The sequence below is a fragment of the Mandrillus leucophaeus genome, unplaced genomic scaffold (assembly GCF_000951045.1).
Source record: "Mandrillus leucophaeus isolate KB7577 unplaced genomic scaffold, Mleu.le_1.0 Scaffold1560, whole genome shotgun sequence".
NCBI lineage: Eukaryota > Metazoa > Chordata > Mammalia > Primates > Cercopithecidae > Mandrillus > Mandrillus leucophaeus.
This window is the reverse complement of record NW_012101544.1, coordinates 189,163-205,939: the sequence shown is the minus strand read 5'-3', so window position 1 is coordinate 205,939 and position 16,777 is coordinate 189,163. Positions and strand designations below refer to the sequence as shown.

Here is a 16,777-nt window from a genome sequence, read left to right as displayed (position 1 = left end):
CAGGAGTTTGAGACCAGACTGGCCAATATAGTGAAACCTCATCTCTTAAAAAAAAAAAAAAAATTAGCCAGGCGTGATAGCAGATGCCTGTAATCTCAGCTACTCAGGAGGATGAGGCAGGAGAATCACTTGAGCCCCAGGAGGCAGAAGTTGCAGTGAGCAAAGATGGCACCACTGTACTCCAGCTTGGGCGACAGAGAGAGACTCTGTCTCAAAAAACGAAAAGAGAAGAGAACAGAAGAGAAGAGAAGAGAAGAGAAGAGAAGAGAAGAGAAGAGAAGAGAAGAGAAGAGAAGAGAAGAGAAGAGAAGAGAAGAGAAGAGAAGAGAAGAGAAGAGAAGAGAAGAGAAGAGAAGAGAAATTAACAGACTATATTGGAAGAGATTCATGTCAAAACATAATTTCAAAACAAACTTAAACTAAAATGTCTATCTTATGTTAAAGACTTCTATGATAGCTTTCTATAATTATTCTCCATTGAATCAAAGTTCTTCCCTCAAACTCTTATTTTACAATGACTTTCTTAAAAATTATTATATATAAACTCAGTATCTGGGGAATGATTAAAGTTCTTTGTTAGAGTCATCAGAAACTGAGTAAATAGAACCTCAAAGATTGACCAAGATGTGAAAATAAATAGAAAGGGACGTACAAATTTTCTCAATTACTTTCACAATGATCCTCTGTTAAATTCATAGAACAAATTGAGATTCTTATAGGTACTGAAACTATTTTGAGGATTTTTCAGTACTGCCTCAACTACCATTAGTCATTGAATTCATGTGTTTTCCCTAATTGTCCATAGAAACTAACTACATTACACCATTAAACCAAAGACTGAGACTCAATAAAAATCTCCTGAGCTCTATATATCGTACATGATGTGCCAGACTCTGTACCGGGCACTTCAGTTAATAAAAGCAGTGAATGCTGCCCCTTCTGATTCCCAAAGCTTTAGTGTAAAGTGTTCAAAATTACCAAATAATTTCGATTTTCCTATAGTAATTTCAATAAGTGGCTCTTTCCACTAAGTATTAATTATAGAAAAAATAGTTTTATCCTATGCAATACCATTCAGGACATAGGCATGGGCAAAGACTTCATGACTAAAACACCAAATGCAATGGCAACAAAAGCCAAAATTGACAAATGGGATCTAATAAAACGACAGAGCTTTTGCACAGTAAAATAAAGTATCATCAGAGTGAGCAGGCAACCTACAGAATGGGAAAAGTTTTGCAATCTAGCCATCTGACAAAGGGCTAATATCCAGAATCCACAAGTAACTTAAACAAATTTACAATAAAAAAAAAAAACAACCCCATCAAAAAGTGAGCGAAAGATATGAACAGACACTCTGCAAAAGAAGATGTTTATGTAGCCAACAAACATACGAAAAAAAGCTCATCATCACTGGTCATTATGCAAATCAAAACCACAATGAGACAGCATCTCACACCAGTTAGAATGGTGATCATTAAAAAACTAGGAAACAACAGATGCTGGAGAGGATGTGGAGAAACAGAAATGCTTTTACACTGTTGGTGGGAGTGTAAATTTGTTCAACTATTGTGGAAGACAGTGTGGAGATTCCTCAAGGATCTAGAACCATAAATACCAGTTGACTCAGCAGTCCCATTACTGGGTATATACCCAAAGGATTATACATCATTCTACTATAAAGACACATGCACACGTATATTTACTGCGGCACTGTTCACAATAGCAAAGGCTTGGAACCTACCCAAATGCCCATCAATGATAGACTGGATAAAGAAAATGTGGTACATACCCACCATGGAATACTATGCAGCCATAAATAAGGATGAGTTCATGTCCTTTGCAGGGACATGGATGAAGTTGGACACCATCATTCTCAGCAAACTAACACAGGAACAGAAAACCAAACACCACATGTTCTCACTCATAAGTTGGGGCTGAACAATGAGAACACATGGACACAGGAAGGGGAACATCACACACTAGACCCTGTTGGGGGTGGGGGGCTAGGGAAGGGATAGCATTTAGAGAAAGACCTAATGTAGGTGACAGGTTGATTGGTACAGCAAACCACCATGGCACGTGTATACCTATGTAACAAACCTGCACGTTCTGCACGTGTATCCCTATGTAACAAACCTGCACGTTCTGCACGTGTATCCCAGAACTTAAAGTATAATTTTTTTAAAAAAAAGGTTTTATAGATGAGCCTTCTGCTTTAATTTTACTTGCTTCTTAATTTACTATATCTAACAGTACAGTATTTACATAATTCTTATAAAATTATCAAAATCTAAACTATTAAAAATAAAACTCAACTAGATATTATTTGCAAATCATTTGATAGACATAATTCATAAGAAAAAATCTTTTAAAATGCAGTTTCATCCAAAGATTCATGTTTTGGGGATGCTGCTGTCAAAGTGTAAATCAAGCATTAAATTAGTCCTAGAGACTATTGTTCCTTTATCTCACTTCAGCAACAGACAGTAAAATTTTGTAAAAATGTAAATATAAGATATATATAGCTCAAAGAAAAACATTTCTGCATTTTAATACTGCCAGAATACATGCCAGCTGAAGTCATCCATCAAAAGTTGGATATCTTAAAATAAATATTTTTCAAAATATCCAAATATTTTCTTTATAACCTTCTAACAAACACAGGTTAACTGTAGTTTGGATTATGATCCAAACTTTGACATATAGTAGGCAAAGGCAAAATAGTAGTACTTTATTTGGGAACTGTTACCACCAAAGATCTTACAAAAAGTCAAGTGTGTGGCCTGAAAAATGTATTTTATATCACTAATTAATATATTTTCCTATAGGATACACACAAAAATATTCCACATGCAGGTGCTCAATGAAATTAATTCATTAAATCATTCAATAAAACATTTACTAAGTACTTCCTTTGGATTTTGTAATTAAACTAGCTAAACTAGAGGCTCTAACTTCTTTTTATTTTTTATTTTTTTATTTTTTGAGACAGAGACTTGCTGGAATGTAGTGGCAGGATCGCAGCTTACTGCAACCTCTGCCTCCTCGGTTCAAGCGATTCTCAACCCTCAGTCTCTTGACTAGCTGGGATTACAGTTGTGCACCACCACACCCAGCTCATTTTTCTGTGTATTTTTAGTAGCGACAGGGTTTTGCCATGTTGACCAGGCTGGTCTTGAACTCCTAGCCTCAAGTTATGCACCCATCTCGGCCTCCCAAAGTGCTACAATTACAGGACTGAGCCATCGTGCCTGGCAAGGCTCTTTCTGTGTACAAACAAGTAAGAATGAATGAGCATAAGGAAATAGAAAACAGGAAAAAATGTATCAACTGACCTTTTCCTAAAAGATAATTGCAATTCTAATTCTGAATTGATAAAAAACATAAATAATTTTTGAGATGGAGTCTCACTCTGTCACCAGGCTGGAGTGCAGTGGCACAATCTCGGCTCACTGCTACCTCTACCTTCTAGGTTCAAGCAATTCTCCTGCCTCAGCCCCCTGAGCAGCTAGGATTACAGGCACGCGCCGCCACACCCAGCTAATTTTTGTATTTTTAGTAGAGACGGGGTTTCACCATGTTAGCCAGGATAGTCTCGATCTCTTGAACTTGTGATCCACCTGGTTCAGCCTCCCAAAGTGCTAGGATTACAGGCGTGAGCCACTGCACCCGGCCAATAATTTTTTATCTAATCTTCTGGTTTGAACAAAGGTTCCTTGATGAGAATAAGGCGTGAACACTGTTTTTAAAACAGTGGTTCAGTCTTCAGGGAGTAAGAACAAGATTTGAAAGAAGTTTAAAAAAAAAAAAAGCCAAAAACCTTTTATAAAATACCAAGGATTTCATTACAGATGTTTCGTTTCAGCAGAATGTATAAAGTTGATGTGTACCTGACCACTGAAAAATAAAAGACATAGGCTGCATTCAAAAGACATACTAATATTATTAAATGACACTGAAAAGTGCTAATAGAATCAAGTTGCCAAATGCATGAAAATCAATGAAGCAGGAATTCACCACATTAGTCAAGATTATTACGGATTTCATAAAGCTCTGATGCACTGGTTTCCAAATTATACTTTGCAAGTTGATAGATCACTACATTCATCAAGTCAGGAACATGGGTAGGATTTTTATAAACATAGCTTCCATTTCTTCCATTTCTACTGGCTATTTGTTATCACATTGGTCACGGTAGGTGACTACCTTGAAAATACAAAAAACTAGCCATAAATGTAAGCTGAGCAAGATACTGTGCTAATATTTATACCAAATTCATAACAAGGATAAGAATCACTTAATGTGTGTAACTTACTGTTGATATAACAGCATCATTTCAATATATCAAAGTGTATATGCATGTGTTCCATGGGTTACTCCTGAAACTTACTTGTCCCTCTCACCCTTCGATCCACCGTGGTAATCATCTTGGGACCTTAAAGCTACTTACTGTGCCATGAAGCATGTCTTTTGTCTTTAGTTCAGCATTTCCCACAATATTTTTCATGGAACAACAAACAGTCTTTTGGTTAATATTAATAGGTATAATACAACCAAGCAAATCAGGGAAAAGATGTGCCTATACTTTTCTGTAGATTCACAACACATATTCATATGTTAAAGGTTCACAAAACTGTTTACAATCATCACTTCAGCATGGAACATTTTAATCTATCATGTTCCCGTTAAATTCTGCCAGAGCAGTGTTCCATATAACACCAAAGGCCATGACAAAAATTCAACATGCATTAGTAATGGTCTACAAAAGGAGCACTGAATCAACAAATGTATCTTAAAAACCATAAGACACATTTTACGAGTTAAATTGTACCCTACCACTCCCATCTAAAAGTATGTTGAAGTCCTAATCCCCAGGACCTCACAATGTGATTTTATTTGGAGATAGGATCTTTGCAGAGGTAATCATGTTAAAATGAGGTCATTAGGATGGGCCCTAATCCAATAGGAATGATATCCTTACAAAAAGCAGAAACACAGACAAGGGAAGACAGATGTGTAGAGTGAAGACAATGTGAAAACACAAGGACAATGCCGTCTATAAACCAAGGAATACGTGAGGCTTCCAGAAACTAAGAGAGGAATGGAACAGATTCTCCTTCACAGCCCTCAGGACCCAACTCTGCTGACAACTTCATTTTGTACTTTTCTAGTCTCCACCACTTTGAGACAATAAATATCTGTTGTTCTAAGCCATCTGGTTTATGGAACTCTGTTATAGCAGCCCTCGGAAACTAATATAGACACATTATTAACTACTACTTTATACTCATATATCTTTAGTAATGCCAATAAGTATAATCATAGCATAAAAAGGGAGAGTATGGAATGAAGTCTTCAGTCTTCATTAAACGGAATATTTAGCTTTACCAGACTAAAGTCAATTACTCTGGGCTCCATTACTCTCTTTGGAATTGCTTTACTCTACAGTTTCTGTTTACCTACATTTTTTGCTAAATGTTCTTGATTATAGCACCTTTTACATTCAACTACCTTGCTCCTTTAAAATAAATAATCCTTTCCTACTAAATGATGTAGAGAAAAATATTTGCTCCCATTTTTTTCCTCATCTTGCAAATCTGTTAAAAGACATACATTTGAAATTCATGATTATCATCAACTGACTTAAATATGAACACTTAAAAAACTATCAATAAGAAAAGAAATTTTTGGAAAAAAAGAACTTTACTCTGAAAATAAACTTGGGGCAACATCCCAGAAAGCTGTTGTCATGAAAAAGGAATGAGGAAATAAATTAGTATAATCCTTCTGGGATGTTTCCTGAAACAAGGAATTTAAGAAGTGGAAGGGAAGATAACAGATTTAAAAATATCTTTGAAATGTTCTACTTCCTGGCAAAAATAACGAACCGTCAAAGTCTTACAGATTTCTTGAGGTAAACAGGTAGAGATCTGCTACTACTGAATGGCCCGTGTGATGGTTAATTTTATGTGTCAACTTCACTGCCCAAATATTTGGTTAACTATATTTCTAGGTGTGTCCATGAGGACGTTTCTGGATGAGATTAATATTTTAATCAGTAGACTGAATAAAGTAGATTGCCCACCCCAATATGGATGGATGTCATTTAATCTGTTGAAAGTCTGAATAGAATAAAAGCTGAGTAAGAAAGATTCCTTTCTCTCTGCCTGCCTTCGAGCTGGGACATCAGTCTTCTCTTGCCTTCTGACTTGAACGTGAACTTACACCATCAGCCTTCCTGGTTCTATAGTCTTTGGGCTCATACTGGAACTATACCATCAGCTCTCCTGGCTCCCTAGCTTGCCGACTGAAAATCTTTTTTTTTTTTTTTTTTTTTTTTAAATTTTAGATTCAGGGAGTACATGTGCAGGTTTGCTACAAGGGTATATTGCAGGATGCTGAGGTTTGGGCTTCTGTTGATCCCATCACCCAGATGGTGAACACAGTAAGGTTTATAGCCCTTGCTCCCCTCCTTTTTCAGTTCCTTAGTGTCTAGTGTTCCCATCTTTATGTCCATGTGTACTCAGGGTTTAGCCTCTACTTATAACTGAGAACATGTGATATTTAGTTTTCTGTTTCTACATTAGTTCACAGAGGACACTGGCCTCCAGCTGCACTCATGTTGCTGCAAAGCACACGATTTCATTCTTTCTTACGGCTGCATAGCATTCCCTGAGCAACTGCAGATCTTATACTTCTGAGCCTCCGTAATCATGTAAGCCAATTCCTTATAGGAAATCTCATATAAATGTAATTTACTATAAGGAATCATACAAATATAGTAAATAATTGTTCTGTGTGCGTGTGTGCAAGTGTATCCTATTGGTTCTGAAGAACCCACGAAACAAGTTTCAAGAATTATGCAAAAGAGCCAGGAGCAGTAGCTCACGTCTGTAATCCCAGCACTTTGGGAGGCTGAAGCAGGAGGTCAGGAGTTTGAGACCAGCCTGGCCAACATGGTGAAACTCCATCTCTGCTAAAAACACAAAAATTAGCCGGGAGTGGTGGCGCACGCCTGTAATCCCAGGTACTAGGGGGGCTGAGGCAGAAGAATCGCTTGAACCTGGGAGGCAGAGGCTGCAGTGAGCCGAGATCATGCCACTGCACTCTAGCCTAGGCGACAGAGTAAGACTCTGTTTCAAGTAAAAAGCAGAAAAAAAAATTATGCAAAAGAAGGAAGGTGATAGACTGCCTCCTCAAAAATGCCCATAATATCCTGTGCTTAACCACACATTTACAAGTAACACAAGAGTCTAACTACTTACTTATCTTCTTAACTAGAGAAAGGGTCTTGAAGGATAGTAATTCATCTAACAGTCTCCTGTCAGATAAATGACTAGCATGATGCTTAGCTAATTGCAATGCTCAGTAATTGCTATTGAGGAAACAAATGAATAAGAGAATAACTTATGTGTTTATCTAAGTTCCTTATAAATTTCAAGTAGGTTAAATGCTAGCTGAGGTCATTTGGACATTTTATTTTTGGTAGAAACAGATTATAATTTTCATATTTTAGAACAGTTTAACTCTCAATGAATAAACATAAATTAAAACTTTAATGGAAAGGCAAACTAAAATTATTATTTATAGCTTATTGTTAAGTATACCCATAAACCCTATTTTGTTTTAGAACACACATAATCTAAACCGAACATTTTTCTCCTTAAGAGTAATCTATATCATATGACAAAGAATCTGAGCTTTACGTGTACTGCATTCTAATCGTGTGTAAAGCACTGGATTTACAGAATGTCATGAAACTATTTGAGAAGTATATGATTAAACTTCAAATAGGGCACAGCTTCAGGTAATTGTGAGTGAAGAATGAAAGAGAAAAAAAAATCCTCAATGTAGGCACACAAAATGGGTTCAATATGTATGAACAACTTGCATATTGAAAAAGAGATTTCACGAAGTATAAATTAGGAAGTATTAATATAAGCTCTCAAAGACAGGTCGATAACATATATGTTTCTTAAACATAGGTAGAGCACTCATTCAAATATTACATGTTCTGAGACAAATTCAGCTGAAATGAAAATATATATATATATTTCATGTTGACTAAATGTAATTTTTCTATAAAGGATAATTGTAAGTGATCTGAGCTAGGTTAATATGCTTTTAAACTGACTTTTATTTTCATATGTTTATCATATATAAAGAATAAGAAATTCTCTTTTCGCTTGCTACAATTCTATTTTTTGCCTTTGTTAAAGTATAAGAAATGTATTCCCAATTTTAAGACAAACTATTACCAAATAACTTGAAAGCAATAAATAAATATTTACTTTTCAAGTAGCAAATATTTTATATTGTTTTATAATCCTCAGAAATCTTCACAACAAGATGAACTGATTATACACTTATATAGGCAATTAAATTCAGGAGAAAGAAAAATGACAACTAGTAATCTGTGAACTGTATGTTTACTTTGGTATATTTTTATCTTTAAGGTTACTACTAAAGAAATGATTTAATGTTCACCTTTAGTTGTAGTGCCTTCTCTAGGTTTTCAATCTTTCTTTCAGCATTTCTTAGCTTCCGTAGCTCTTCTGAGTCTGTGAAAGAGCTCTTTGGGGACAAAGACCTTGAACGTTTCACAGGTGGTTCCTCGAGAATAAAACAAGGACATGGTTGAACTAGTTGGAACACTGGATTATGAAAGACATGCAAAATTAAAGAACAAGTAATTTTGAATACTAATAATGAATTATAAAAAAAAAAAAAAAATCCTGCATGGAATACCAGAGAAATAACAAGCGGAATTACCACAGTGCTACCGCTAAAGGTTTCTCTGTGACTCGTTAATGAGAATATTCATTTACATTTACATTGTTTCTTTCAGAATAATGATGTCCCATTAGGGAAGACTAAAGGGTTATAGACTCAGAAATGCAAGAAACCTCATTACAAAGGAGGGGATAGAGGCTGGTCTAATTGCTCTATAAGGGTCCAAGGTTACACTTGATAGGACAACCAGAAACAAGAGGGAAAGGATTTTTTTCCCTTTGAAATAGTTTAACACACTGTGAAGTTGAAGGAACAATATGCTTGAGGAATATAAATACAACAGACAGTAGATCTTATACCATAATGACCATATGGTCATTAACTATAATGTGGCTAACTAGAGACAAGAATATGTTTATATTATGTACAGCTTCATATACCAATCTGGAGAAAGAATATGTGAAAGCAACTATTAAGCTGGGCAACACAGTGTTCATCCTTACTGCATGGCCTTACAAAAAGAAAGAAAATTTTGGTCGAAATACCCCTCTCTTTTTCTTGACTTTTATTAAAAGCAGACAAAAGTCAAAGTAGTACATTTTTAAATTTCAGCAGTCGAACAACCAACCAAATTAGGCCCGGTAATGCTGTATTTCAATGTTATGAATGTTTTCTTTCATTTAAATAAAGCTCAGTGCTTGTGAAACTACTTCAAAATGGCAAGAAATGTATAATGCAGTTGTTCTAATAAATCTCATTTTCTGAAAATTACTAATAATTTTAGAGAGCATGAATAACAGTACCACAGAAACATGGTTCAAATTTTAAATACTTCCTTTATTAAGATAGTTTGTCCCACTCATAAGAAAAAATGGAAAGAAACAAAAACAATAATATCTTAACAACATGGCTTCCTATCATAAAAAATATTATTCCTCTATTGCTGAAGTAACAAGTGCGTGAAAAATATGCTAAAACTCTTACTTTGAGGAAAATGTTATTTCAATTTATCTAGAAATAACATATATATTACATGATATTTTAGAATTTTTATATTAGTCAACAATCTGTAGAATCTTTTACAGCATAACACAAATATGTAATAAATATTTTAAAAAATTGAGACATTAATAAATGAGAAACATGCTATGTAAAATTTGCTTATTTTTCTCTTACTGCTATCCCTTTAAATCTATAAAAATATATAACAAGTGCAGAAGTTAGTGTTAAAATTCATTTACTATTTTATTTTCCACACAGACAGTATTTTAAACATTAAATCTGATTGAAAGACATATTAGATATATTTTTATTTTAATTCAAATTGGAAAAGTGAGTAAATACCATTTAAAAATAAATTTTTAATCAGATAGATTAATAGAGAGATGAGGAATACTTACCATAGAGAGACGAGGAATACTTACCAAAGTTTTAATATAAGAATGTTAATTTACTGACAAAATTGATATAGTACTATTAATATGTTTAATTAACTAATTTGGGAATATAATTCAGTCTTTAAAAACGGAAAACTCCTTATTCCTAAAAGTTATTTTATCAATAGGTTGGTACATGATATTTTTTAAAAGCTTCCTGAAATACAGGCAGAGAACTAAATGCTGCCATTTGTTTTTTAACTTCATCTCCTGCCTTTCCAGCCTCATCCTGGCAAGTTCACAAAATGACAAAACGTCCCTACCTTATGTTTTCCTTCAGCACTTGTCATGATGCTCTTTTCTGAGAAAACCTTGCTGGGAGATATGTTTTCTGACAGTTTTTCATTTGCTATCTTTAGTTTCTCCTGTAAATACTCAATTTCAGACTTCTGTGAAACCATTAATGTTTCTAAGCTTGATAAGGATGGGTGATAAGGTACCTATTTTAAAAAGTATACTTGTAAATATATACGTATGTTTGTATCTTACATTATTTATAAATATAGCAAATAGTTATATGTAACACTATATTATAGAAATTATAAATACTCAGAGAAGGAAATTTCATTTTAATAATAAACTAGCATGAGTTGAACTTTTTCATTCTGTAGAATAGAATTTTTCAGTAAAATAACCAAGAGTCTATATACAAGTATTTTCATAAATAATGCTGTCATATAGATTTCAAGAGAAAAAATTTAAAACATGGCTGCATGACACACACCACTCATCTATAAATGAGTCATTTCAAATTTCTGATTATACATATATGTATTCCCTCACAAAATATTCAATCCACCATCAGGTCATCAAGAATCATACAATACCACAGAATATAAACCTGGGAAAAGGAAACCAACAGCATTATAAGCACAATTAGCTTTTACTGTCTCCTAATTTAATAACAGCTCCTCAAAAAACCCTGACAGTTTTAAGTCAACATAGTTTACATCATTCTCCTTTGAAATTTATTCATGTTTCAGATAAACTGCTAATGGTAAGCTCCACATTTTAACAACAGACGTCACAGGAAAACTAATCTTGTAGGAAACCTGTTCATAAAAACCAGAATTCTGCAAAATTCGACTACCATCTCCACTGAATGTATTTGAGGCCATTAAAATCCATGCAAATATGCTATTTCAAATTAACGACTACATTTACAGAAACAGAAACACAGAATCACATGAAAACAGTTTTTGTTGACTTACAGGCAAAACAAATGTCAAATCTTATTATTCTAACATTAGTGATAAGGATCTAGTAACCCTGAAAATATTAGAACTTGAACTGATGAAGGGCCCCATCCTTCCTAAATGATATTCCTAAGTACTATGAGAAAAATATATACGGTTAACTGTTTTGAACCAATAATGGAAAACATTATCCTTTTCCAATTGTGCCTGTCTTTTTCTTTTTTGAGAGGATAGGCAAAATTTTCCTAATTCTAACCTGCAATTTTTATGACAGGGGCCATATTTGATTTATACTATTACACTTTTCTCATATTTAAATCACCTCATTTGTTTCCAACCTTTATTCTACCATATGACTCTCTTCCTCAAAATATTATTTACATTGTACTGTTACCATACTTACAATATATTACTTACTTCGTTATCTTGCTTTGAACATCAAATTAAACTATTTTAAGCATTTCTCTTCCAGTAAGTCTAAATGATTTTGCCCTATTCTTTTATCCTCATTTTAATCATTGTACAACTTTTATTTTTTATTTTTTCTCCTGTTTTATAATCAAACTTCTGATGTTTAGAAATATTTTCTTTGATTGGGCTGCCAAGCTAAACACTTTCAAAGACTACCTGCTCTTGTCTAGGTTTCCTTTAATAAAATTATAAATGATATATTAACACCCTATCATATACAAAATAAATTTTAATAATTTGTTTAAGGTCAAACAAAAACTTAGAATAAAACAAGAAAAACATAATTTTAGTTTATTGGTATATCCAATAAACAAACCTGTGTTCTTCAATAAATGAACTTCCTAAGTTATCAGTGGATTATAATGCTCTAGCTAGGAATATTAAAATATTAATATTCAGTCAAGAAGCTACGATGAATAACTCAAATATTCAAGAAGACATTAACAATCTTCCAACAGTGGATACTGTCACTATAATAATAATGGATTCATTTCTAATAATATTTCTACTGATATTATAGTAATGATATTAATATTTTTGATAACAATAAAGGATATTTAGGCAGCATTCCTTCAAAATTCCTCAATAAACAATCAGAGAACTTCAAAATTAAAATACTATTAAAGTAGTGAATAGAAGCCAGGAAGATAATGGAGATAAATAAATATGTGTCTGGTGTGTTTTAAAATAAAAGCTTTAACATTTATGCAACAGAGGCATTTTGCATACATATTAACCATGTAAATATGTCCTTTCCCTCCACAAAGTAACTTATTCATGTTCCCGTTTTCTTTAAGTGTGGTTTTCTCTCTCTTGCCTTTTATCACTTTTGTTAGAGACATGTTTACAAGAAGTGTTTTACATTTCTCCTAATAAAACAATTTTTTTTAAGTATTAAATATGAGCAAAATGAAGTGTCAACACTCAGCCTCACTGCTGAGTAGTAAGGAGGGAATTTAGGGCAGTTGCTGCTCAACTCCAGCTAATTGTTTTCAGGGAAGAATGTGCCCCACTGTTGCTAGATATACTGATTTTTCAAGAAAAGCAAAGAATTAGGATTTCTAAGGAGATTGTGCATATTTTCAAATGCTGGTTGGACCCAGTTTATGGGTTACTTTGAGAACGTGGTAGTGGAAGTATAATCTGCTGTCAATTTTCCAGAGAAATTTTGAAAGACGTATCAAATCCCATAAAAATGTACCAAACCTTTAATTTACTTCTAATTACCCTGAAAGCTAATATGGAAAGATATCTATGATAAATTGAGAAAAGTAAGGTACAAAAGGGTATATTATACTATATAGAGATAGAGTTCACCAAACACGCATAAGGTGAAAAAACAACCCTGAAATGTTACAGTGTGATTTCTAAGTAGAGGGACTGTAACGTGAATTATTTTCTTTGTACTTACCTGAATTTCCTTAAAGATTTTACAATGGACAAGTAACTAAATGCTTTTTTTTTTTTTTTCTTTGAGACGGAGTTTACTCATGTTGCCCAGGCTGGAGTGCAATGGTGCAATCTTGGCTCACTGCAGCCTCTGCCTCCTGAATTCAAGCAATTCTCCTGCCTCAGCCTCCTGAGTAGCTGGGATTACAGGCATCTGCCACCATGCAGAGAAGGGGTTTCACCATGCAGAGAAGGGGTTTCACCATGTTGGTCAGGCTGGTCTCGAACTCCTGACCTCAGGTGATCCACCTGCCTTGCCCTCCCAAAGTGCTGGGATTACAGGCATGAGCAACTGCACCCGGCCTAAATGCTTTTCAAAATAGAAATATTTATTTTTTTGCAAATAAAATGACTGAAAGTTCAATGCAAAAATTTCAGTATAGGTAGGGGAAATATAAATAAAAGTCTCTTCACAATCTCATCCCTCAAAGTTCCTACCAGTAAGTTTGTAATATAGCTCCCAGACTTTAAAAAAAAAAAAAAAAAAAAAAGGAAACAGTTGGGCACGGTGGCTCACGCCTGTAATCCCAACACTCTGGGAGGCTGAGACGAGCGGATCACGAGGTCAGGAGATCGAGACAATCCTGGCTAACACGGTGAAAACCCGTCTCACTGTGGTGGGCGCCTGTAGTCCCAGTTACTAGGGAGGCTTAGGCAGGAGAATGGTGTGAACCCGGGAGGCGGAGCTTGCAGTGAGCCGAGATCGCGCCACTGCACTCCAGCCTGGGTAACAGAGTGAGACTCCATCTCAAAAAAAAAGAAGAAAAAAAAAAGTTAACTACTATATTTTTGTCATTTAACATACTTTTTAAAAATTAATAGACTTTATTTTTTACAACAGTTTTTTTATGTACAGAAAAACTGAGCAGATATTTTGCAGTTCTCCCTGACCTCCTACCCCCCACCCACACAGTTTCCCCTAGTATTAACATATTAAATTAGTATGGTATATTTGTTACAATTACTGAACAAATATTCATACATTATTAGTAACTGAAGGACATAGTCTATTCACATTTCCTTGGTTTTTTCCTAATGTCCTTTTTCTGTTTCAGGATCCCATCTAGGACACATTACATTTAGTTGCTATATCTCCTAGAGCTCCTTTTGGCTGCTTTCTCAGACTTTTCTTGTCTTTCATGACCTTGACAGTTTTCTGTAGGATGCCCCTCCTTTGGGATTTGTCTGATGTTTTTCTCATGATTAGACTGGGGTTATGAGTTTTGAGAAGGAAGATCATAGAGGTAAAGTGCCATTTTCATCACATCATATCAAGGGTATATGCTATCAACATGATTTATGACTGTTGATATTCAGTTTGATCACCTGGCTGAAGTAGAGTTTTGTCAGATTACTCCACTTGTAAAGCTACTCTTTTGTCCCTAGCCATACTGTACTTTTTAACTTGCGTTTTAAAAACTTAATAATCTCAAACATATACATATATAACTATTATATGTATTATAATAAAATATGAGTATACATGTATATCCTCACAGATCTCCATATATCCTTACATATCTTTAACCTTTTTAAGAGCTGCTTTACATGCATAGCAAAATCAAGTTACTCAATCCCCTCTCTGTGGAAGTTCATTCTACTACCCTTAAAATCCCAGAATCTTTGAAAAGTTATCTTTCCTTCCTAACAATTATTCACATTTTATAAATAAATTTTTTCTCTAATATTGAAAATATTTTGCTCCCTTTTAGTTTACAGTCTTGGAATACAATGGTATGGTGCTATACCATGATTAATCTGCTGAAAAATGATTAGTGGACTGACTACATGGCTAAAGGCTCCCAGGTGGAAATAATCTTTTTAAATTGTCATTGTTAATACATAACTTTATTTTTCACAACGATTCACAGAGCTAATTTTAATTGAAAAGTTCTGCAGAAGATATATATTAAATAGAAGAGAAGGCACGGGGGAAGGGCCTTTAGGTGTTATACAAATTACTATTTTTTAAATTATACAACTTAAATATATAGTCATGTTGCATTCAATCCAAGAAATATTGTAAGGCATTATTATTACAATGGGGGTTGACTGAATATTGGCTAATACATAGAAAATTGTTTCACAGCTATAATAATTAGAAAAATTGTAAGTTAAATTTTTTGGCAAATTATAATTAAATATATTTTTTCCTACTACACTGCAATGGTGATAATAACTAGCATTTAGCAAAAAAGTATTTAGTTTCTACCTCTGGCTAAGCATTTTACATATATCATCTCGCTTGTTTTAAGAAATTTATGAATTCCAAACCTGTCAACACGTAACAAAGCCTATAGCAAAACAAAAACATTTTAAAAAGCACATGGTACCTCAGCAAAAGAAATACTTTTTCTTAAAACAATATCTCACTGAAAATCAAGTGTAGGTCAAGTGTGTGTGTGTCTGTAATAAAATCTGTTACGTGTGTATATAAAATATCTAACATATACGTATATATCAGAAAAACTGACTACTTGAATGACTGTTCTCTGAAAACTAATTCAAATCCTCCTGGAATACAACAGAGTACGTAAGTGTCTGTGTATACATACACACACGCACACACACACACATATACGTATGCACACACACTTTTCTTCTCATGAAATGCCTGAATCTCTGTATTCAGAGATTAACTTTATTTTTAAAATTGATTTCAGAAATGCAGAAATATGTCTGCATTTCTGTTAATTTATTACCAATTAATAAAGTAAACATTGTTAGCTGAATCATCTATATCCTGAAAATAAATGACTTTAATAATAGTCATATTTTCTTGTAAAAAAAGAAAAAGAAAAAGAATATCAATTTAGCATAATTGTAAATCAAAATAGTGTTGTAATAAAAATTCACAAATAAAACTAAGTGTACTAGTTTAAACTTACACTTCATTTTTAGAAAGACCACTATATTGAGTAATAAAATGTCTAATATCAACAAATTCATCTAGTACTCTTTTTAAAAATATAAATATTTGCATTTCTTCCATCTACTCACTTTTAACCCAAGTATCTTCAGGTAGCATTTGTAATTCACAAAATAAAATTAAATTATTGACTACATTTGAGTAAAAAATAAACTATCACCATCTCCGCTTATAACACTATCACATTATAGCAAAATTCAGTAATAAACAATAGTCAGTCAAATTTAGCTTTCCTTTAGTATCTAAATACTTATATGATACAGTCAAACTGTATCATATAAGTTTATTTGTTGAACAGCAAAATTAAATGGAAAAAAATTAATTCCAAAACTTTAACTTCTTCCACATACTACATAAAACTTAACACTGAGTGGGTTACAAATCAATTATATCCAGTAGATGACAATTATTGGTTTATACATACATCCAGTAAATGACAGTAGCATCTTTGGTACAAAATTGAGCAACCACAAGCTAAGTATGTATTCTATGACATGTAAATATCATTGTACTGACAAAAATTAGTAATATTTACATGTCACAGAAGAGTGTTTAGAATG

General features: G+C 33.6%; 1 protein-coding gene across 1 annotated transcript in view; it reads right to left on the bottom strand.

Annotated features, from left to right (window-relative positions):
• LOC105536188 (centlein) overlaps nt 1-16,777 on the bottom strand; it is a gene marked incomplete at its 3' end in the record, with an annotated part of 236,950 nt that overhangs the window by 125,047 nt on the left and 95,126 nt on the right. Inside the window, exons 7-8 of the mRNA XM_011975470.1 lie at nt 10,436-10,612; nt 8,491-8,616 (exon numbers count right to left, since the gene is read on the bottom strand). Of these exons, the coding sequence (XP_011830860.1) occupies nt 8,491-8,616; nt 10,436-10,612 (303 nt within the window). The remainder of the gene's footprint in view (nt 1-8,490; nt 8,617-10,435; nt 10,613-16,777) is intronic.